This window comes from Silurus aristotelis (genome assembly GCF_946808225.1).
Source record: "Silurus aristotelis genome assembly, chromosome: 17".
NCBI lineage: Eukaryota > Metazoa > Chordata > Actinopteri > Siluriformes > Siluridae > Silurus > Silurus aristotelis.
In genome coordinates this window covers 22,150,590-22,174,390 of record NC_139590.1, presented here as the reverse complement: position 1 = coordinate 22,174,390, position 23,801 = coordinate 22,150,590, and the positions used below count along the sequence as shown (strand labels likewise).

At 45.0% G+C, this 23,801-nt stretch overlaps 1 protein-coding gene and 1 long non-coding RNA gene across 3 annotated transcripts in view; both read right to left on the bottom strand.

Moving 5' to 3' along the window:
- Positions 1-562: 562 nt before the first annotated feature.
- The window catches only part of pdlim7 (PDZ and LIM domain 7), a 29,292-nt gene continuing 6,053 nt past the window's right edge, over positions 563-23,801 (bottom strand). For both annotated transcript variants that reach the window (XM_083566450.1, XM_083566449.1), the window contains 9 exons: positions 17,768-17,919; positions 14,822-14,849; positions 13,756-13,964; positions 4,807-4,862; positions 4,223-4,454; positions 3,845-4,025; positions 3,500-3,620; positions 1,573-1,688; positions 563-1,296 (listed from right to left, as the gene is read on the bottom strand). In XM_083566450.1, the coding sequence (XP_083422576.1) occupies positions 1,210-1,296; positions 1,573-1,688; positions 3,500-3,620; positions 3,845-4,025; positions 4,223-4,454; positions 4,807-4,862; positions 13,756-13,964; positions 14,822-14,849; positions 17,768-17,919 (1,182 nt within the window). In that variant the 3' untranslated portion in view covers positions 563-1,209. The remainder of the gene's footprint in view (positions 1,297-1,572; positions 1,689-3,499; positions 3,621-3,844; positions 4,026-4,222; positions 4,455-4,806; positions 4,863-13,755; positions 13,965-14,821; positions 14,850-17,767; positions 17,920-23,801) is intronic.
- Positions 18,609-20,362, bottom strand: LOC310740063. Its single transcript, XR_014537557.1, has 2 exons — positions 19,805-20,362; positions 18,609-19,447 (listed from the first exon to the last, which is right to left on the bottom strand). It is a non-coding gene; the product is annotated as an uncharacterized lncRNA (long non-coding RNA).

Sequence of the window (23,801 nt, the reverse complement as noted above, 5' to 3'; positions counted from 1 at the left end):
TCCCTGATCTTTTTTTTTTTTATTCATTCCTCAGAAATTGAGCTCGGCTCACGCAGGCCCTAAGCCTTTTGTTAATTAGAGGTACCTGTCGGATTAGAGCAGACACTCGCGGTGTGCTCGGTATGGGAAGCACGTAAAAGATCGTCGCTTCGGGTCAATGCGAACCTCTCGCAATCAGCGCTAATGCAGTGCTGCTCGGCTGCCAGAGGCTCATTTTTCTTCCGAGGCGGGTCTGCCATTACTTTAAGTACCGCAGCACACGGGGACGGAGGAGCGGCGGGTCGTCTGGGGACGTACGGTGCTACGCTGACCCTGAGCCGAGGTTTCGAAACCAGGACTCGAGAGCGCCCAGGTGCATCATATGGACAAAAGTTTGTGGACACCTGATTGTAAGATTGCTATGTTCCTGTCGAACATCCCACTCCATGTTTAGACCCACAATTGCTCTTATAATAACCTCCACTCTTCTTCTACTAGATTTTGGAGTGTGTGTGTGGAGATTCAGCCACAAGGGTGTTAGTAAAATAGGGTACTGATGTTGGGTTTGGGGAAGAACTACATGGCTGGAAAAGTCAGGTGTCCCAATACTTTTGTGCATATTATGTATGCTACAAAAGGGGGTGCAATCTAAGTGAGAGAGAGAGAGAGAGAGAGAGAGAGAGAGGGAGAGGGAGAGAGAAAAGAGGAAGGCATGCATTTAGAAGCCCACAGTGACAAAAACTATTATGGTGCATTATTACTGCCTGGAATTTACATCTACATCCAACATCATTATCAGTAAGAATCCTGAAATGCTGTTAATCTCTAGATTTTTTCAAATTGCCTTTCCCCCCCCAAATAAATACTGACCGGGATGAAATGCTAACGTAGTGGCTATGCTAATTTTATTTTATTTCTTCTGTGAAGGACAAAAAAAAATGGCTGACATTCCTGGAGTGAACTGACCCGATTCTATCTGTCGAGAGAAAACCCATGAACATCATTTCATACTATTTATTCGTTTAAATACAACAAGATCGAGATCGCTGGGGTTTTCTCTCAGCAGACTTATTTATTTATTTTTTTTAACTCTTAGTATTAAAAAATTGGCTTCTTGACTACACACAGATTTTGAGCGGATTTTAAAAACCCCTTTGCTACAGGATTCTCTCGGTGTTGTGTGTCGGTCTGTCCTGCCTCGATTCCTCTGGAGCGCTGGATCTCGGCTCCTTAGAGTGGAGAGAAGGCGTGACCTTTACACAAAGGCTTATCCTTCTTCGAGTAGAACGTCTTGCCCTCCAGGTTGACGTGGCAAAGCTGTACAGATAGAGAAGAGAAAGAGAAGAGAAAAGTGGAGTGTGAGTGAATGGGAATTCTAATCAATTTCAGAATGGGAGGGCAAAAGGGGCGGTAGTGGAGGGAGACGCCGTTTATTCCATTAGAGTCTGTTCAGCCGACAAACACGGGCACGAGCGGGGGGAAAAAAAAAAAAAAAAAGGTGGCTGGGGTCTCGAGGCGGTGAAGAGAGGTATTGTGAGGGATGGGCAGCCTGTAGACGAGGCTACAAGCAGCGAATGAATCAAAAAGACTTACCGCACAGACGAAGCACGTGTCGTGCCAGCTGTAGCCTAAAGCTTCCAGGAAGCGGTCGCCCGCATCGATCTTAAAGTCACAGCCGTGACATTTAGTACCAAACATCTTTTCATAGTCTGTGGGGGAAACAAACAAAACCTCATTAGTTGATTAGCATACAAGAAGCAAGAGTTGAGTCAAGGGGGGGGGGGGGGGGGGTTTCATTTGACTCACAAAACCTTATCAAACCTGCCACATTATATTATTATATTGCACCAATTTTCTGCTGGTAATTTTCCAGATAATTTGCGTTTTTTTCTGCCTTTATAATTAACACTATCACATTATTATGTTTTCAGTATTATGTATGACGTTACTTGTACAAGGGTCACACACACACACACACACACACACACAAAAGTGTTTATTATTGTTGTCCATGTACTTTGCTCTCGTTCACATTTTGTTTTGAAAACGATGAACAAATAAAACAATATTTAAAATGTTTTCGGCTCAAAATGTCAAATATTGAAAATTTAACTGTGTGTGTGTGTGTGTGTGTGAGTGTGAGAGAGGGAGAGAGAGAGAGAGAGAGAGAGAGAGAGAGAGAGAGAGAGAGAGAGATAGAGAGATAGTGTCTCGCAATCTAATTTTTTTTGGAGTTATTTGAGTTTGTGGGACTCTGGAACAACCAGGATATAAAATAAGTCAGTGGCTACACTCCAAAAAGTTTATATGGATCACAAGGTGCTTTTCAAAAGCAACAAAAGAGTGACAGGAAACGGGAATCCCACATGTCCTGCGCTTCTCACGCCCCTTTCTGCCTCACCCACTTTCTACTAAGACCGTCCGAGAGCTCTGAATATGTTGCTCAAATTATTTATCATTTGCAAAAATGTGGACATTTCCTCCTAGGAAAAGACTTGAAAATTCCATTTGACTTCCTTTTGGATTTGGATGTTAGATTGGAAATATTGTGCACGTATTGGGTCACCTGACCTGCTATATGTGGTTCTTTTCCAAACTGTTACCACAAAGCTGGAGGGACTCAATTGTACAGGACGTCTTTAGATGGCGCTATAATAAAATGTTGCATTCACTTAAACTTGGAAACCCAAAACCTGCTCCAGCATGGTGATTCCCCTGTGCACAAAGTGAGCTCCTTGAAGATCTGGTTTACATGCTTTGGAGAGAAAGATCTTGCTCCTACAGAGCTCTGATCTGAGGGTTCGATCGATCACGCGAATTATGCAAAGTCGGAAAAAAACGCCGGGCATTTCGCGATTTCGCGTTGTGTCCCGAATCACAAAATCGCAAAACACTGGAGGGACTGATTCTCCACGTCCTCGCTTATTGCCCCAGAGGCTTAAACACAAACAGCTCCAGATGCTTGAATGCACTTTCCCTGATTTTCCATTACAGTTAGTGGTTTAAAGTCTCCGGCTTACGGAACGCCGGAGCTTTTTTCCTCACATGCTGAGACTGCAGCTATTTGATCAACACTCAAATCCTGGTTTCTAACCGAATGCTGACACAGGAACACTTGAGCCGGGAAAAAAAAAAAACCCCACAGATGCACTGACCGGACGCTTCGTTTCCATAATAATAATAACCCTCGCACGCGTATTTCTGGCCGTGTTAGATAGGACCGAAAGCTGGATCCGCACAAAAATTCTAAAAGCACACACGGATAAACAGGAAGCACAAGAAAAGATTAAAAAGGTCGGAAAAAAACTATTCAATTAAAAAAAAAAAAAAAAGAATAGATTTTATTAAACTAGCAAAAAGCTCAAAGCGATCAATCGTTCGCCCCGGAGAATCCGAGTGCGGTCCGATGTTCAGTGGGGCGGTCCGATGTTCACTGGAGCTTTAATGCACACATCCGAGCAGCAGAGTGCGAGCGATTCAAAAGGCCAGGGCTCTGCAGGGACGGTCTCTAGGCTCTCACCTCTCTCGCAGTAAGGCTCGCCCTCTTCCATATAGAAGGCCTGGTTTCTGATGGGCCTCTTGCAGGCGGCGCACACGAAGCACTGAACGTGGTAGGTCATCTTCAGGGCATGCATGATCTCCTGGTGAGAGAGAGAGAGAGAGAAAGAGAGGGGGATAAAAATATGTTCGCAGGTCCATCGCTTTTCTCGCTCACATTCATGCAGGAAAATCGATAAACCAAAATGAAAAAAAAAAAAAAGAAAGTACAAAAACCTCCTGCTTGCCCCTATTTGAACCATTGAGGATATAAATGGTAGGTTTTATAAATTTAAATAAAGAGATAAAGAAACACAAACTCGCTCACCCCCGCAATCGTTTTCTTGCACTTGGCGCAGTTGGGGGCGTAACGGTTGTCGTAGCATTTGGTGCAATAGACCGAGCCTTTTTCCTCAAAGAAGCCGCCTTCGTCGAGCACGGCCCGGCACTGACAGCACGTGAACTCCTCCGGGTGCCAGGAGCGGCCCAGAGCCACCACGTAGCGACCTCTGAAACACACACACGTTTCCTTTTTACGGTCAATGGGCCCCTCAGGGAATCCACGAAACTGCTACAAACTCTTAAAGGTGTAAAACGCGATTTGACCTTTTACCTTTTCGCCTGATCAACTACATATCGACTCTGTCTCTATTTTAAGTTTACCACACAAAAGTCAGGTGGTGTGACCCGAGGCTCGCGGGGGTACCTGATGATCTTGTTGCATGCGGTGCAGAGAGGCGTGCGCCCCGAGTCAGGTTCCGGGTTCTGCTGAGCGGCCTGGAGGATGGAGCTGCGGCTCTGCTCGGGCGTCGGCTGCGCCGGTTGCTGGTGCTGCGTCACCACCGTGCTCGTCTTATCCGGGCGGTAGCGTTCCGCGAAATTCGAGTCCGTCACCCAGGGAGGGCGGCTCGACGGTCCAGAAGATCTAGCAGCCGGAGCTGCACGGTGGGGCGACAAACAGAAAGAGGCTCATGCTAATGACCTCCTATTCAATTAAGACACTTTTATATTATAGTATTCTCAGGAATCGTGGCAAATCAATTTGGTGCAAGCTTTCATCTGTGATTTCTTTGTCTTTGAAGAAGGACGGCGCTCCGTTCAGGCTTTGTACAACCTCCTTTCAGAAACTGAACATTTTCAAGGGTCGGCTATTTTATTTTAGAAAGTGTATTGAATGGCGAAATGGTAGAATGATAGTCAAGGACAGACATGATTTGAAAGAAGAGGATGTGATGGGAAAATCACTGTAATGTGTGATTATGGGGGAGTTTTTTTTTTTTTTTGCTTTACCTCGAGCTCCTTCGGGCTTTGAAGCAGGTTTGCTGGGGCACGGAGTCACTCCGTGGCTGTGGAGAGAGAAAACAAGGATCTTCAGAATCGGGATTGGCAGGAAACCAGCACGTCGCTCCAAACCAATAAAGAAATGTTACAGGCCAATATCAGGTCTGGCCCAAACATCCTGCAGGTTTAATCATTTCATAATGAACACACAGCGGCCTGGTCTAGAGTCCCAGAGAACGAGCTCGGAGGTTAATGATGTTCCCCCACGGTACATAAGCTCGCATATTCTACTGACCTGAGCGGCCTTACATTACAGTCATATCGAATTTCTGGCTTTCGTTACATAAATGTTCCTAATGACAAGGATACACGTCAACATAAACAACTAAGTATAAGAGCCAGCCATCCGTCGGGCCGCCGCCGCACAGGTCCGATAAGTATCCGACCGCGCACTTGTGTGCGTTTTCCTGCACGGTTCCTAATGAAACTTCTGGCCATTGGAAGGCTCTTCGTCTGCTGAAATTGCGATCCAGGGCGTCCCGCAGGTGCTGTACGAGGCTGAGGTTGCTTCTCTCTCCTCTCGAGCGAGCCAGGGGTTTCGTCAGGAGTAGGAGCGGCAGGGGTTTCTCTCTGACGCACACGTCCGAGCTCGCTTAAGGACAAGCAGATGGTGAAGGCTCGTCTGTCCTTCTGAAAACTCGTCTGCAGTTTGGTCACAGAGGAGCGGCTTTACACAGCAGTGCCTGGCACCATTTTGCAGCTTCGCCAGCATGGCCTCTTTCCCGCCTGCTCGCGACGCGATGCGTGGCTTGGGCGCGGAATTAAGGAACGGATTGAGTGGAGCGTCATGGATTAACTTTTGACCTAGTAATAAAAGGTCAAAAATGAAAAAAGTCTGACTTGACACGTGGTCAATATCTAAAGCACATTATCATAGACAAACAAGAGCGGGCCAAATGACCATCCCTGCCTCCAGAACAAGATCACAGTCCTCGCCGTGTATTATTTTAGCTGTCAGTAAGAGAAGTTAGCTCTCTAGACTAGTGGTGGCATCAATTGTCCTTCCCTCATTTAACAAACAAAGAAAAACCCTTCTCGTTATGAAAGTTTTCATTCTGTACGTTGACTTCTCGTCCTGCTTTTCGTTTCGAGCGTCTATTTAAACTTGACGTGCACGCAGGTATGTGGATACTGACTTTATCTTCGTCTTGTTTCCGTTCCTTTGATCGAGGCATCCGCCTCTGTCTGAGACGCATCAGCATCTAAAATTGAATCTCCCAGCCTCCCTGCTTCACACCGCAACGCTTTCTTCTGTACCTAATATAACCTTTCGTGTTCTTCAGAGTCCCTGGAGCTCGAAGCACAACGCAACACCTTTTTTCCCGTCTCAGTCAACGCAGCGTTGTAAATAAACCATACCTGCTGAAAAGCGACTTATTTTGCGAATGCGTTGCTGAGATTTAACGTGAAATTCCTGGAGAATCTCGGCAGCGAGGAATAAACGAATTAGACTCGCTTTAAACCGTGTGTGTGCACGTTATTACAGTTTGAACGTGGAACGCCTCGATTTGAGACGCGGCTCGTCGCGACAATCGAGGCGACGCCGTGAAGCGTTTTAGTCCAACTTGGTTTCCTAAAAAAAGGTGGACGGGTATGGTCATGCCGTCCCCTAGACGGCCCTTGAAAACGTAAAATGCGTGTATGTCTAGATCATGTCTGCTGCAACATTTTAGTCATTAAAGTTTCTGACTAAGATCTGAATCTTCAGCTCTGCCCGGTTCATTCGCACACACGACCTCTGGATGGAGATTACTTCAATTGGAGAGCACTCTTTGCAGATGGTTCCACATGATCAGCCTGAAGACCCATCCATGAACAAATGAAGAACTGTAATTGTTATAAACAGTCTGCTACAATTGCTCAGGGCCGCAGTTTGAATCAACACCTCAACAATGATCGAACTGTAATGAACGGACAGTCGGGACAACCGTGATGACGATGGGGTTTCTTTTTGAGTCTGGTTCTTCTCAAGGTTACTTCTTCATATCAACACTCGGGGCGTTTTTCTTTCCCACATTTGCCAGCGGCTCGTCATTAGTGATTAACATCTTTCCCCAATACTCATCCCAACACCCACCATGGTTGGCATGGCACCAATACGAAGCCATAATCTCCCTCATAAGCTATGAACAAATATTTTATAGTGGAAACACTGTCTGGCACCACAATGAAGCTGCCGTCTTGGATAAAACTCCAGCGGTACAAAATGAATAAATGTTAATGTTCCACCTGGACCCTCATATGGTTGCAATCCGGCATAAACCTGCTCATGAAGAAAAGTTTGTTCCGAACTTTCAACGATACCAATATAAATCCAGACGCCGCATTTGTTTTATCTCTACGATTTTCACCCTCCACGCTGAAAGCTCAGGTCAGATAAATATTTTATAAAAAGTTCCCGTGGAAGTATTATTGATATCTCGTCGCTATTATTCATACGCCGTCCTCCAAATGCTAAATGATCCTCGCCCTTAACGGCCAGCCTCATACATCACTTTTACTTCACGGGTTCCTTCTTTTTCTCTTTGCGTGTGTGAGGGAATGCGAGAATGTGTGTATATGTGTGTGAGACCGTCTTGTATTTGAGGACACTACAGTCAGGCTTGATTAATGTTCCATGGATTACCGTTAATCAGCTCGCGCTTACCCAAACCGGTCGGTACCGCTCGGGCGTGACTCGGCTCCTTGTTTCTTTTCAAAAGGCTTGAGCAGAGATTCGCAGGAGAAGAGAGGTGGGGGAGTGGGGGGGGGGGGTAGCCTTTAGTGTACTTGTCAATCATCAAACTAAGTGTAATTTCGATTAATCCCTTTTTATACCCAAGACACTGCTGAACAGTGCAGGAATCTGCTGTGAGAATACAAATCATGCAAAGCTAAATAATATCCCAAATACGGCATTCTATTGCTTTTTTTTTTTTTCCTTCAACGTCCCGTTGCACATTTAGTCTCCACTCAACCTCCACTCTTCTTGGAAGATCTTCCACTCGATTTTGAAGTGTGCTTGTGCAGATTTCATTCATCCACAAGGGTGTTAGTGAAGTCAGGTACTGATGTAGGTGAGGTGAAGAGGCCTGGGGTGCAGTCGGACTTCCAATTCATTGTTCAATAGGGTTGAGTTTCGGAGCTCTAGAACCATGTAAACCAGATAGAGAGCCGACTTTGTGCACAGGAACGAGGTCATGCTGTAACAGCAGGTTTGGCTCTCAGTTCGGGAAAGAACCCCAAATGGCTGGAAAAGTCTGAGAAGACTTTTGGCCATGGAGTGTATTTAATGTCTCAATGAGAACATGTAAATATAAACAGCAAAAGCCACCAAAAAGTACTAACAGATCTGATGTTCCTTCGGTCAAAGAGCGTTTTTAATCGCCCGGCCAATCAGGACGCAGCTCGGGATCTTGGCACACAATTGTACAAGACGTCTATGGATGGGGCGGAGTGAAATCTTCCTGGGAGACTCGATCCTGTTCCAGCATGACAATCCTCCTCTGCACAAAGCCAGAACCCTGAAGATACACTGTACATGGGTTGGACTGGAGGATCTCCTGCTAAAGAGCTTTCAACCCTATTGAACACCTTTGAGATGAATGTGAACTCTGACTGCACCCCAGACCTCCTCACGTCACCTACATCACTACCTGACCTTACTAACACCCTGGTGGCTGAATGAAATCTCACACAAATCTCCACCAAATCTAGTGGAACATCTTCCCAGCAGGAGGTTATTTTAACAGCAAATGGGGACTCAATGTGGAATAGACTGTTCTGAAAGGCACATAGTAATACTCATACACACTTTGGACTATAAACGTAATCCAGACGCAGGAACGTTATTATTTTTGGCACTCGAAGATCTCTAAGCAGCACGGTCCCTCAACAACGAGCGTTAAGGCTTACGGTTAGCGAGGTAGACGGTACGACGGGAAGATTTGAGATGAAATGTACAAAAAAATAAAGATCATAATAGGACACAGTAGGAAGGAAGTCAAGTTTTTAATGATTGATGAGTTCAGAAAAGAAGCAGAGGAGACAAAACTTTTTTTTTTAATCTAGACAGAAAGAGGAAGTGAAGTATGAGAAATTCAGATGGAAGAGGAACAGGTGAAGGAACTACGCACTATACAGTCGAGTGAACACAGTCCAGTACCTGACAATTCCCTCAGACTAGCTGTACTGAAGACTCGTGTGTAGGAACACGGGAGAGAGCGTGTGCTAACTCTACAGCAGACCACACTCAGGCTGGGTTAAAGGACTCTCGAGGTTGCGTTACTTCTTGTGTTTTTTTGTTAGTTTTTTTTTTTATCATTTTAATCTTCCCTAAACATCCCAGGCATCACCGGGGTCAGCGTAGGCCTGTGACTGGCACGCCGTGTTGCCCTGGTATGACGTGAGGCTCGGGCTGGGTGTGGCGTGACGCCCGGGCGTTCAGGACTTGACGTTGAGGGAGCGGGCGGACCTGTCATGGTGCCAATCCCTCAGCCTGGCATAGCGAGGGCTCTGAATCTCCGTGAGGAACTTTTCCCTGCCACAGCCAGCACACACACACACACACACACACACACACACACACACACACACAGAGAGAGAGAGAGAAAGAAAGAGAAAGAAAGAGAAAGAAAGGAGGGAAGAAAAAACAAGACAGCCACACACGCAATAAGAAATGGAAATAGAACAAATGTTCTTGAAAATACAAGCGCACACGCCATGCAGTGGACCCTTTATAAAATCACGCGAGAACATCGCCGGCCTTCATCGCGACGTTTGAAAACGAGCGGGTTAGCGATTTCCACTGCACTTCATTAGAGCCACACCGAGTTTCCACTGCGGGTATTTACCTGGACCTTTTCATGGTCTCATCGTCCGGGTCCTGCACTGAGAAAAGCACGACACACACACACACACACGCTAGTCAGGTCCTATTTATCACTGGCTTTCGATAAAAGGCACACGATGAATAGAAATATTGCATAATATTCAAATTCGTTTGTGGAAAACAATTGCATAGAGTATACAAGATATTTAAATATGCAAATTAGCGCTCACAAGCAGGCGGAGTTTTGTCATCTTGTCTATTGGCGCTCTAAACCATGAACTCACTTCAGGGTTTTTCTCAGTATCATGATGTTTTCTTTGTATGTTTGGTATTCATGGAAGGTATTAATATGAAGGGCAATAGAAGTCGCAATTATATGAAAACCCCCCCCTAGATAAAGTACTTTAAAAAAAAGAGTCCGGGTTCATGGCATAACGTTTCTGGCGTCTTTCCTTAATCGAGAGCTCCTGCTACGAGGCGGAGCGCGTGTACTTTTTGTTCGGCACAGTGAAGCTGCAGCAGATATTCAAAGATACTACAAAGGTTTCTTTCGAGTTACATGAAAGAAAAAAAGAAAAACTCCGCTTTACTAGGTCAGATCAGAGTCATTCAAGTCTGATCAAACACACAGCAAGTCTGATCCCTAAAGCTGCGGAGATTAGACGTGGCTTTCTTCTCCTAAACAGTTCAATCCCCCCCGACATCAGATCAGATCACCTGTACAAACGCTTTTTAGTCTCGCGCCGACATGCGGGTGGAGGTCTTTAGCTGAACATGGCGACAGGATTTCTGCACGAGTCCTCCGATACCTTCAGGAACTAAACGAGAGCTGTGGGGTTTATAAAGTACGCCGATAAGCAGCTGTTTGTATTTATGAATCAGATATAAAGCCCAAGTCCCAAAGATCACGCAAGATAAATCTCCAGAAAGACTTCAGGGGCAGCAGGTGGGTCTCCTTATGAAGAAAAAGACACGAGGATGTCGTGAAGCAAACGTGTGGAGCAAAATGTATCTGTTGCCTCCAAGTCTTTCTGGAGCTCTTTTTGGATGGTTCTTGGACTTCTCTTCTGTCTCACTGATCAGAAATCTAGCGAGGAGCTTCTGTACATAGACATTTGCACAACGATTGTTTAATTGCATTATATTGAAAAGAACTAAAAGTCCAGAATTGTCTATCGATTCATCTTCATGTCTCCATGGAGCACGCTTTGTGCACTGAGTCATCGTCATGCTGGTATGAGGTTTGTGCCTCTTGGACGATTCTGTGCTTGTAGTTTGTTGGCACTTAACCATCACACCAATATGCGGTTCATCCCCCAAACTACAAGCCCTAGAATCGTCTAAGAGGCATTTGTGTGCAAAGTCTTCACAAAAGAAAAAGCTCTGCACTCTAATCTACACAACATCTGGGTGTGCCGGTCAGGTGTACGCATAGCTTTGGCCATTAAATGGGTATGCACGCAATGGAACATCTGGATAATCTACGCCTACGTCGTTTCACCAGAGATTTGCGATGCTGCGTGACAGCAGCTGATCGGTCCGTCTTGAGGACTAAGGATTAGTGCGGTTTGTTTCAGCTTGTGAGCGTCTTACTGTAGTCAGTCCCTGTAAGCTGGGCGAGGATGCGGAAGGAACGGGACTGTGTGGTGCCGGTGCGAGGCTGCCAGTCCTGCGTGTCCTCGATCAGACGCTTCTTACTGCGATCGTTTGGGATAAAGCACGGGGCGTTCTCTGCCCGCAGACCGTACCTACGTGGAGGAGTCAGGTGTGTTAACGTCCGAGGATGCACACTGCCCTAACACACACACACACAACATGCTACACGCTTTATCTTCATCTATAATCTGGTTCATGCCGAACGGAGAGCTTTCCGGCTTTCTAATATTTATTCCACTAGGGTGCACCATTCGCACTCGAATCCCATCGGAGTGACTAAATGACATGCCACTGACCCACTGTAATAAAACTGGGGTTAATAAGAAGGCAGTGACCCTGAACTGTGATCTGTTATGTTTCGAGATTAGGCTGCTTTCACGTGTAAAAAACACAACAACAAAAAACTTTACCTCCTGACCTGGTCATAGGTTACGAGCAGGTTAAACACCTGAAGGGTAACGTTAGCGTCGTTAGTGACGGAACAGAGATTTACAGAAAATTTCCCATCAACTAGAATATTTTCGGGTTTAAAACTAGGACTTTCCGGAGACGTGGCAAATACGGAATAAATAAACAGACATGTAAAGAAACAGAAAGACAGACAGATAGAGGGCTAGAGATATAGAGAGATAGACTGTTAGACATGCATTAAGACAGACAGACAGACCGAGTGATAGACACACACACACACACACACACACACACACACACACACACTCCCCTAATTCATACCACTCAGATCTGTATTGTCAGGATTTGGTCACATGACAATACCCAAAAAAAAACCAAGGGAAAAAATAAAAAAAAAAAAGAAAAAATTCCACAATACACAAACCAACACACACCGTTTGGTTGACAAAAGCAACAACCTCCTCCCCTCTCAACTTACTTGTCTTGGTACAAAGCTTCATAGAATCCCTCTCCTCTACTGAAAAAGGAGATAAAAGGTAGAACAATGAAGCAGGATGGAATAAACACGGCTGATCACAGAAACACGCGTCTGTCCATCAGCCCAGAAAGAAGGAAAAGATCAAAAGAAATGATACTAACTTGTCAATAACTTCCATCTGCTGTATAAAGAAAAGCAATAGAAAAGAGAGATTAATATCTTTTGTAGAAATCGCACGCGCGCACACTAAATCATGATGCAGCCATGTGAAACGAGTCACGGCGTGTGGCGTGTACGGTGTAAAACACGTGCATGTTATGGGAAGCTGAAAGCAGCCAGAAAGCAAATCTGATGATCGCGTTTATTACGCTCTGTAATCTGATCTTTCACAACGTCTAAGAACCTGTGGGACACTGGGGGGAAGGCGTCGTAGCGTCGGGGTAGTTAGTATGAGAAAAGATATTCCCCTTTCTTTTGAATCTTCCTTTATTACTATCTGTTTTACACGAATACTCGTGATCGAAATTTGTGCTCATCCCAAAAGTGGGTTTATTTTCCACTTCAACACAAGGGGGCATCATCCTGCTGGAACAGGTTTGGGAATCCTAGTTCGAGTGATGGTAAAATGTCACTGTACGGCATCCAGAGACGTCCGATACGATCGTTTGCCTCTGGATTTGTGGTAACAGTTTGGAAAGGAACGAATAGACCCCCGAGGCCGTTATACTGCTATTATGATGCTTCGTATACGGCGGGAAAAAAACCGTCCCGGTGAGCTTTTCAACAAAACGAGCTGAACGCGTAAACGTGGCTGCTTTTGATTTTCCAAAGGAATAGTCTTGATTTCTGGACAGAATCGCTTCTTTTCGTTCTTTTATCAAATCGTCGCCACCTCATGTATAAACCCGTTCGGATCGACGATGTGTCAGGACGGCTTTCTCCCCCCCCCCCAATGTACGGGTGATGAGTAACTCAGCACCAAGGCAGCAGAAGCACTCTGTGAACTCAGCGCATTTTTCGCGGTGATCTATAAACAGACACACACACACACACACACAAAGGTCCCCACAACTCCCAGTGGCCCCACTTGACTTGCTCCCCAAAGCTGAAGAATTCATTGCCTCCTGTTCTGGCTCACTTGACCAGCAACATCTGTTGTTTTGAGTGTTTCAATAAAAAAAAAAATAAATAAATAAAAAAAAGTGGGGACTCGTTAAAATCCGAGCTCTTGCCGCCTTTAAAAGAGGAGAGACGAGGGCGAGCGCGGGTCGGCGTACGGGGGACGATAAAGAAGAGAGGAGAGGAAAACAGAGTGAGGATTGCATGAGATGGTGTGGCTGCTTTATGATGATGACGACGATAAATAAATACAAAAGACTGAGGCTCTCTAGAGAGAGAGAGAGAGAGAGAGAGAGAAAGAGAGGGGGGGGGGTGTTCTTCAAGACCCAGATCAACCCAATATCACCATTTGAATCTGTGGTGCAGTCGAACATATGCGACGGGTTTATACCGGTCTCCTCGCTGTGAGCTGTGGATCACCTACCCGTTCTGAGAAGGGGGCGTGCTGCCTGACACCGGCGCGCTGGCACTAGTCGCGCTGGCGTTAGCCTTGGGAACGTACGCCACCGGTTTGATGAGGGGCCCTGTGCTGGGGTTGCTACCCGGCGCGCAGAACGGCCGCGCCATCTTGTTTATGGTCGTGCTGGGCGTGAAGTTGTACTTTGGTTGAGCGTGTGCGGTAGCAAGCGATCCCTGAGGGGTCACACAGTGAAACAGACACAAAACCATGCAGATCAAAACACACACACGTTTACAAACACAGAATGGACGATCCCAGAATCCCTCGAGAGAAGATGCTCGCTCAAGATTGATACCAATGATTTATTTTTTCAACAGGTGGCGTCCAGGTGTTGCATTTCAATTTTATAGCGCTTTATTACTCTTATCAAAAGAAGTGATAAGTAAGGAAATCTGCCATCACCTATTATTCAGCCTGAATGAGCAAGAGAGAGACAGGAGTGAACACACCCTATTGTTTAAGCAATATTTCTGTTGGACCTCAGCCAGTTCACACCCTCTGTGTTTTCTGCTACCTTAAACAGGTCGAGCTTTAACCTTTAAACTGGCACTGAAATAGGAAACCAGAGGTTTTTCAGTGTGCACTGCTCTAGCGCGGCCACACGGTGTCACTGTTTCACCCACACCAAAAAAAAAAAAAGATTTACCTAGTCCATAGTTTACACTGAATCTTATATCCCTTTTTTTTTCTTCAAATCAAATCGGGGAATTAAATGTCTTTCTGGGATGGTGCATTCTGTCCGGAGTGCAAAAACCAAACGTCACAACAACCCAAAAAAAAAAACCGTGGCAAATAAAACACACTCCTGCAGTGTAGTGCAGCAAAAAAATAAACAAATAAATAAATAGCCTCTGTACAACCACAGCATGCCAAACGAGGCTTAAGACATCGATCCTTGGATGTGAATGTGGAAAGGAGCGAGTGTGTGTGTTTATGTGAAAAATTCCAATCGTGTACGAATGTTTTGGTCGATACGAGGCTACGTGACGGCGCAGAAGAGAGCGAGCGCTGAGAAGAAACGGCTGTTTACCTTCTGTTCGCCTCCAGACTGGACAGCTCTGTTGAGAGAGAGAGAGAGAGAGAGAGAGAGAGAGAGAGAGAGAGAGAGAGAGAAAGAGAGAGAGAGAGGAAAAAAGGTTACTGCAATAGTAAAGCTTAACAACTCCATGGTTACAGCTGATTTAAAGAGACTTGTACTGCAAAAGCTCAGAGTAATCCAATGCAAACAACCTTTTTTTTTTTTTTTTTTTTAGAAAATATACCAATAATCCTAAATATCGGGTGAAACTTTCCAGAAGACGACGTTTAACATTTACGGAAGCCATAAAATCGTCGGCACTTTTCACACCAAGTAAAAAAGGAGAAAAGACAGAAATAAGTCGAGTTGGAGAAGAAACAAATCTTTATACCTGATTTACACAATAGAGACCAAAAGTATTGGGGAAGAAACTGTTCCCATAAAGCTGGACACACTAAATTGTATAAGAGGACTTTGGACGCTCTAAAATGTCATTCTCCCTTTTCTACAACATATGAAGCGAACGACGAAGAGATGCTTTACGTAGTTTGACGTGGAAGATCTGATCTAGAACTCCAACCCTAATCAACACCTTCACGCCAGGTCTCCTCACCTCACCTACCCGACTTTAACACCCTTGTGGCGGAATGAAAGCTCACGAATATCAACAAGCACACTCCAAAATCTAGTAGAATGTCTTTCCAGGAGACTGGGGGTTATTAAAGCAGCAAAAGGGCATTAAATGTGGAATGGGATGTTGGAAAAAAAAAAAAAAGAAGAAGTACATAATGTTATGCTGAGGGGTGCATAAACTTTTGCCCATGTGGTGTATGTGGCTATATATATGTATTGTTTATTTCAAATGACTCCTGCATTTTATTGCAATAATGCATATTATTGTTTTAGTAAAAATTTATATTCGGCTGATGTAAGAGGATCGCGCCCCTCTCCAAGAGTGATACTGAAAAACCTGGCAACCCCAGAGACATGAACTTTGCCCAGGCAATTTCAATAATGGAAATGAGCTGCAATGGAAGTCGACATTAAGCGCTGGTGTAGTGTATGAACGAACACACACACACACACACACACACACACAATGCATGCATATCTATTGGCGTATCCTTTAACTCCGATTACGGCTCTGAATAAACCTCTTGTGAGCAGTGAAGTCGGTTCTCACAAAAGTATTCCAAACATTTAGTGTTCTGGAGGTGTGGAATTTGCGCCACACTGATGCAGACCCTGCCAGATCTTCGGAAGGAATCATCGGTGGTATAAATAACCCCCCAAAAAAGTAAAAGGCGGTACATTTTTCATTCTTTGAACCTTTTTCCCCCCTCAAACTGACTTCACTCCAAGGAACACAGCGCTAGTGATGAATTTCCAGCGGATTATTCATTTTCCGTGCGATTATTAAGATGAATTTTACACGGCAAAACGAGCAACGAACAGAACTTCATGAAAAAAAAACACGAACAATATCCTAATGCCTCACGGTGAGTCTGCATTTCCTGTCACAGCGCATTGCTTCCTGTGAGCACGGCTGCAGGAAACAGGATGGGATAACAATGCGGAGTAATCCTAGGTCAGTGGAGCATATAGGCATATAAAAAATAAATAAATAAAAACCATGTTCGGTGGGACATTCAGCAGGATTTGAGAAGCTTCTGCCTGCACCCCAGGCTTCTTCATGGTCACCTACACCAGTACCTGATTTTCCCCAACACCCTCGACACAAAAACCCACGCGTGTGCGATGGGTCTCAACCCGGAAAAGGTCGTCCTTACGAAACAAACTCTCGAGTAACCACACGGACGAGTCCCGACTCACACCTTCAACGACGTCCTCTGGGACGGAGGAAAAGCGCGGGGGCTTACGACGCCAATAAACCGAGAGAAGCAGTATAAACAGTCCTAAAGCAGAGAAACGAGGACCATGCGCCCGTTTTTGAAGACCGTCTCTTCTTAAAAGCATTAATGAGCTTTTCCTAAGGAGCTGGATTTTGTGCACAGGGACATTGTCAAGGTGGAACAGGTTTTGGTCTCCTAGTTCAACTCCTTTTCAAGTATCTGCCTGGAACGTTGTGTTTGGAGAAGAAGGACATATAGATGGGAAAAGTCTAGTCTGGTGTCCCAATATGTTTGTCTACATAGTCCATCTTTTTATACCTTTCAAAAAGCCAATGATGAGACAGTGGAGATGTGTTACTGCGATAATTATTAAAAAAAAAAAAAGCAACCAAACTCTTGACCAATCACATTTAAGAATTAAAATTCAGGCTTGGCTTGAAGCCAACTCATGACCCGTACTGACCTCACCGCAACTCTTTCGACTTACACTAGTCTTCACTGGAAATTCTGCATGGTCATTACTGAGCGCGTCTCAAAGCGGCCATTTATCTCTCATACCTAAAAAGGAGAAGAAGTGAAGTGTGCGGCTTGGCCCATTGTGCAGGCTTTTCATCATTCGTGTGTGTTGAAACAACAGCGGCGGCCTAATGACAGAGCTCTCGAGGATAAAGACAGAGCAAGACGCCGTGTGTGTGTGTGTGTGTGTGTGAGCGATACAACCCGGCCAAGCCTGTCTGCTCCCATTACTCATAACGTAACCGCAGAAGCCTTTGAGCAGAAAGAGCACGTTTCGCACGATTATAACCTCGCTAGACTCTTGGATCGCTTTTCCGAACAATTTACTCATATGACCTACATATCTGGCAGGAGATCATCATCATCATCTCCACATCGACGGGCCAGTGCAACAAGACATTTCAGATAAAGCTGAAGTGAGGTGTGTAATCGGTTCATTAGGATTTAAACTTCAGAAGAAAACACAATGTATAGTAGGGTTGAAGCTGTAAATTTGGAGGGTGATGTAAATTGAGGTCGTGCAATTCGTTTACTCAAAATCGTATGAAGTACGTGTCTGAAAAGTGTGTGTGTGTGTGTGAGAATGTACCTGCTGAGGGTCAGAACGAGGGAGTCGGTTGCTGCTCTGATCTGATTTTGTGCCTCGACGTGCGTCATCTCCTCAGCGGTGAAGTCCCCAATGGACACCACTTCGTCTCCCACACCCACACCGGCCTGAGCTGCCTTTCCTCCAGGAGTCAGCTACGCACACACACACACACACACACACACACACACACACATAAATTCTTCATGGGTCACACCGCTAATAACCTGCCAAGCACCTCATTTCGCATTAGCCATTGCATAAACAAATACAAAGGTGGTAATAATTCCTCTAAAGAGCACAGACTTCTATTACATAGCACTTGGGTCATTGGTGATCTTCTCAGAGCCCCTAATTGCTCTCCATCTCACCCCCACTCATTCTCCATTTCCCTCTCAGTCTCCTGAGGTACCATCTTCTTTCCAGACCTGCCCGCTTTACCCATGGATGAGTTCTCTTCGATGAGCTGAGAATGGTCTCCTCGGGATCCATCAAGTTACTGCACAGTGTTCAACTCGAGAACCATCAAGCTGTGGAGCTGTGATTTATATCTAAAATCTACTACAGTGGCTCAGGCCCGCAATTGGCATGAAGTGCCAAGTTTTGCGTTCAAGTGTCCATCAGAGCACATTTGAGAACCTCAACAACGATGGAACTATGATACACGCGACATTCGGCGCCACGCCGATTCCTCGTTTTGAGTCTGGTTCCTCTGTAGGTTCCTCTGTAGAAGCTGCTTTGGGATAAAAAAAAATTAAATAATCAATTGTTAGAATCTATAAAAATACACCGGATTGAATTAGTCGCTCTGCGCTTTTGTTCTTTAATGAGTTCGCTTTCGTTATAAAAAAAACTGGATCAACCCTGAAACCGGATGAGCACCGAACAAGCAAATCAGGTCGCAAATCAACCGAAAGAGCTTTCACTATTAAGCGTCTTGCTTGTAAATGCTGACGTGTTTTCAGAGTGCACATGCCTGGGTGCTGGTGTGTAATTACATGGTTTAACCATAAATAAAACTTCAACCGGGCAATTTCGACAAAAGCCCACGATCCGACGCATTTGTTATTACAGTGTCGTCTTGCGCTGGGAGGAATTCCCCGTGTCCCCAGAGTGCTTTTGCCGAATTCTGAGAATGTATTCAAGATGTTAAATAAATCTTGCTCCTTATAATAATATACACATGCAGCCAAGATTTGTTATTGAAATCGTCAGTCTCCTACATTACATGCAAAGCCTTTTGATTTCCTATTAACAGGCGTTAGGAATTAACCCTCTCCTCTACGGCACTGCTTTAGCCCTTCAGTACATCTATACAGCCTTCAAACCTCCTCTTCCTCATCTGTCCAACACATGCAGTACATTCTGGGTCCAGCATCAGCATTGTTTAATGGAAGTCCATCTGAATAATCCTACAGATGTTCCTGGCTATGTTCCTTCACTACTTTCTTGCCAAGGGAGTTAGATAAGATGCAGCTTATCAACGTGCCATAAACGGACCCTCGGGGCCGAGAAGAGCGAGCAGGATCTTATGCGAAGGCGATAAAGTAATAATTCAGACTCAACAACGGTACATCGATGTGCTGTGAAAACTGTGGCGTCGACGAATCGGTTAGCAGCATGTGAAGGTGGTTTTCGCCGCACGTATGTGGACGGGTGAGAAATACGCCGACTCGCCGTCGTCTACGGTCTCTCTGGTGTACCGAGTTGCTCAATTGAACGGGATGGGAAGCGGAAAGACCCTGAGGGAAAACAAAACACTAGAGCGGGGTCAATCTTGTGTTAAGTGGAGATTACAGAGCGCACGAGGGTGAGCGGAAATCGGCGTTTCTTTGAGACCTGGAGAACTTCGGTCACGATGGGAGACGCTTTGAAAACATTTTTCCTCAATGTTACTCATAGTAAAGAGATATAACGTAGAATACTATTGTATTTATTAAGAATTGTGGAAGGACCGATGTAACTGTGTACCGTCCCTTTGGGGTCATCAGTTAGGACATTTTTTTGAATAAACATAATTCACTTAGTCATTTGGAAAACTTGTGGAAACTTCTTCTCGACCGCACAACCGTCTTTCGATTATATTTGGTCAGACTTCACGTCTAGACGTGAATAAGTTGGAACCATGGCTCCCCTGCGGAGTCGCTCGGGAGCGCTTATATCCGATCCGGTTTCGCCACCGTGTGTCTAACGCCAAAACGCGACCTTCACCTCCTAACGAAAGCAGCAGCCGAGCCTTCGACATCTGTAGCGCACATGGTTCGCACTTCCCGTCCCGAATCCTTCCCTCGACACTCCACCCAGAGTTTTATGGGCCTGAGAGTCCTCGAACCTTTCCAGCCGTCTGACTAGACTCCAAAATTTAGCCATTTGTTTCACCAACACTCATTTCACCTCGTGCATTTGGCTCGAGTTGTTTGTTCTGGATTAGAATAAGTATCATCTAGGCAAAGGAATAAAAACACATTGTTATTACCCGGAGCAGCAACGTCCCAAAGTGCTTTATTCCTCTTATACCCTTAAAAAAAAAAAAAAAAGGATTGTAGCCTTTATCTGTTTATAGCTACATTTCATCATCCAGGAAACAAGTACAGCTTTTTGCAAAAAAAGAGAGAGAGAGAGAGAGAGAGAGAGAGCTATAAAGAGAAAATAAATTAACTTGAACTATAAACATTTAAAACGTTCGCCTTTTAGTTCATTCAATAAAAAAGCATTAAGGTTTTTGTCAAATCGTCATGTAATTCCTCACTTATTTCCTCACGTCATGTAATTCCTCACTTATTTCCTCACGTCATGTAATTCCTCACTTATTTCCTCACGTCATGTAATTCCTCACTTATTTCCTCACGTCATGTAATTCCTCACTTATTTTCAAGCTCGTATATTGTTTTTTATTTATCATTTTAATCTGCTGGGGGAAAAAAAGGGACATTTTAGATACGTTTAGAAACTACCGCCCAAAGATGTGCAATAAGTCGGAAAAAAAGCCCAAATATCGAGTGGGAGTGCAGGACTTTGAGGAGCTGAGTAAACGAGACATGTGAAGGAGGACGCCGAGGAGAGCGATGAGGCTCTGAGGGCCGTTCTGACGGACAGAAGCACCTGCGTCCTGGGCTCGGGTTCAGAGCAGCTGTTCCTCCGCTCAAAGCGGGACAGCAACGAAGCGCTGAGCTCAGGCCTTTCATTCGACACCGTCCACTCCTTCTGACAAAAAGCGTGTCCGAAGAAATTAGGAGAAAATACCTTCCACAAGATCAAGGCATGACCAGAGCACCTGATGGCGGCTAGATACAGAAGAAGTCGATTAAGTTGGCAAATGCTCCTCAATCGGAAGCGTTACCTCTGTAGACGTTCACCACCACCACCACGTTTTTTTTGAGTCCCATTTTGTTTTTATTTCTCCACTACCTTTATTGGTGGGGGAAGGAGTTACGGAAGACGCAGTTGCGTCAGATCCATAAATACCCAGCACGTCCGAGCCACGTGAGCTCAGAGACCTCGTACGTGAGAAACTAGACCCCCCCTCCTCCGAAAAATCCTCGTTTTAAAAATCCAGCTACAAGCCAGGCTTCAAATCTGGCCGTGGCCGAACATCAGGTCGGCAAGAAACGAGCACGTTTACGAGTGGAAGCGCTTTGTGCTGAGTGCTTGTCAAATTTATGTCTCTCGCAGATCATTAAACGTCAGCGGTAATGCGGGCTCAGGGACGCACTGAAGACTAGAGCCATAAAGCCATGAAGCTGTAAAAAGACATAATGGAAGATAAAAAAAAAAAAAGAGGAGAGGGGGAAACGTGTGAGAACGCATTGAAAAAGGGTTACATCATAATTACGGCTCGGCTCGTGTTCGGACGAAAAAATGTTGACGCGAACCAGGCCGACGATCCGTAACACAAGTGAGAGCTAACATTAAACATCTGGTGGAAATGTTGCGTAAATCTTTCCTTTACAAGGCTCGGGCGTGTACGGACTATTCCACAAAATCCTTGACTTCAAGGGGGGTGTAGGGGAGAAGACACGAGAGGCCACTGTGTGTGTTGTCAGTCGAACAACGGTGCTAAAAAAATGCTTGGAATGCTGGATGTTTGTGCTGATCAGGGGGATCCTGCAGAATGCCCATAACAAAAGCTGAAGGACTCCAGAATCAGGATTTGCTAATCCGAGCAAGAGATTAACGCCCGGATTACAAATCATGGAAGGATAAAAACATGAGCAAAGACTAGACACCTCTTTGCTTCACCACCATGAGAAAATACCATGGGCAGAAATGTGAAAAGCAGTGTTCTGTTCTGACTCAGTGCATGAATCACAGCTGGGAACAGTCATCACGTCAGACTAACATCAGGTCGAACACGAGTGACTCGTACTCGTTCCCGCACTAATTCATTAACACGTCACTCAGGAGTAAGAAGACAGACGAGGTGTAGTGAGACTTCTCTGCTCAAGTCTGATCTAGTGTGTGCTGCCTTCTTCGATCCTTGAAGACTCCGGTCTCAATAATTCCTAGATCTTCAGAACACTGCCTGGCAAAATCATACATTGCAAATCTGCAAGATTAAAACCCCCCTGGCAATTTGCTGTTGAAAGGTCAATGCTGCCTGAATACACAAATTGTTGTATATATTCATATATTTCATTGTGACATTGGGTTCTGGTTAATTTCCCTGCAATTTGGGCTTCGCCACCATTCAGCCTCGTCTGCGTCTTTCTCAGTCTTATCTTCCTGTCCAAATGCAAGAGAAACCCAGATGAGCCTTTCGAAACCTGAAAGATCGAAAAAAAGATAAAGTTGCACGAACAGACACGCCCGCGCGATTGAGCAACGCGTTGGCCGTCGGACGAGTGAGGTCATCGGGAAAGCCGCGAGCAGACGTCGTCTACCTCGCAGCCAGGTGATCGATCTGGATCGAGAAGAGCTCATAAAAAAGGTCATAAAACGTGACGAACAAGAAAACAGACGACTGACTGCTGCTGGTGGGTTTGGAAGGGTGAAAAGTGGAAGCTTTTCGGGGTAAATAACGCTCGGGTCATGTTTCAGGTGACTTTCAATGAATGGTAGAACAATGAAAAGGTTTCCCCATGTAGTTTGTATCAACGTGGATTAAAAGTCACAGGAGATTTTACATGTTAAAACAAGTTCAAAATGCAGCTACGGAGTTTTAAAGGCTGTTTTTTTTTTTTTACGGGAGATTTGTACTGCGTTTCTCACACTAGACTGTGTCAACAAGCTCCTCTGAAGCCATGGTTACCCGCCTCACAACAACGCTTTTGGCTTTAAATAAGGTCTTTTTTACAGTTTTTTTTCCAAAACACTTGGATCTAGAACTTAAGACCAATTTTGGCATCATTTGAGGTTTGCGGTTTATTATTTCTTTCCTGTTTTGCCAACCCACAAGCAACAACAACAAAAAAAAAAAAAAAGAGGTTTTATGGATATGATCATACATTAATTCCCGGATACGAGATACTACCGGCCCTGGACAGGAAGCCACCACAAGCTAAAACTGACAGAGCCACGATTTGCTTGAAGTCCAAACCATTGTCTTTAAGGTCGACGATGATCAGAAGCGCAAAAGCAGCGCTCACACCTCAGCAAAAGTGCTGAACGACAAAATACAAAGGAATGCCGATTAACGTAGAGAAACAGTTCCCACAAACCAGTTCCCCACCTGCAATTCCATCCAGTAACCAAGAAAGAATGCAGCTTCTACTATTATAAAAATGTATGCTTTGTTACTAGATACTAGTTTTTTAATGCATGTGAGACACACAGTATGTGTGTGTATGTATGCATCGATGTTTATGTATCTGGCACGAAAGTGTGTCGTGTTCAAGGCTGGAGCTCATAAGCTCAGCAATAAGCGAAGACTCGATGACCTTTTAGCGGCGGACGAGGCATCCGATGAAACCAAACAAACCTTCAACATATCCATGTGAGGCAAGAGAGCGTGAATCGCACACAGCCTTCTTTTATGGGGTTGATATCAAGCAGTGACATGTCGGAGATGGAATGCGAGTGTCGAAACGGCTCTTGTCGA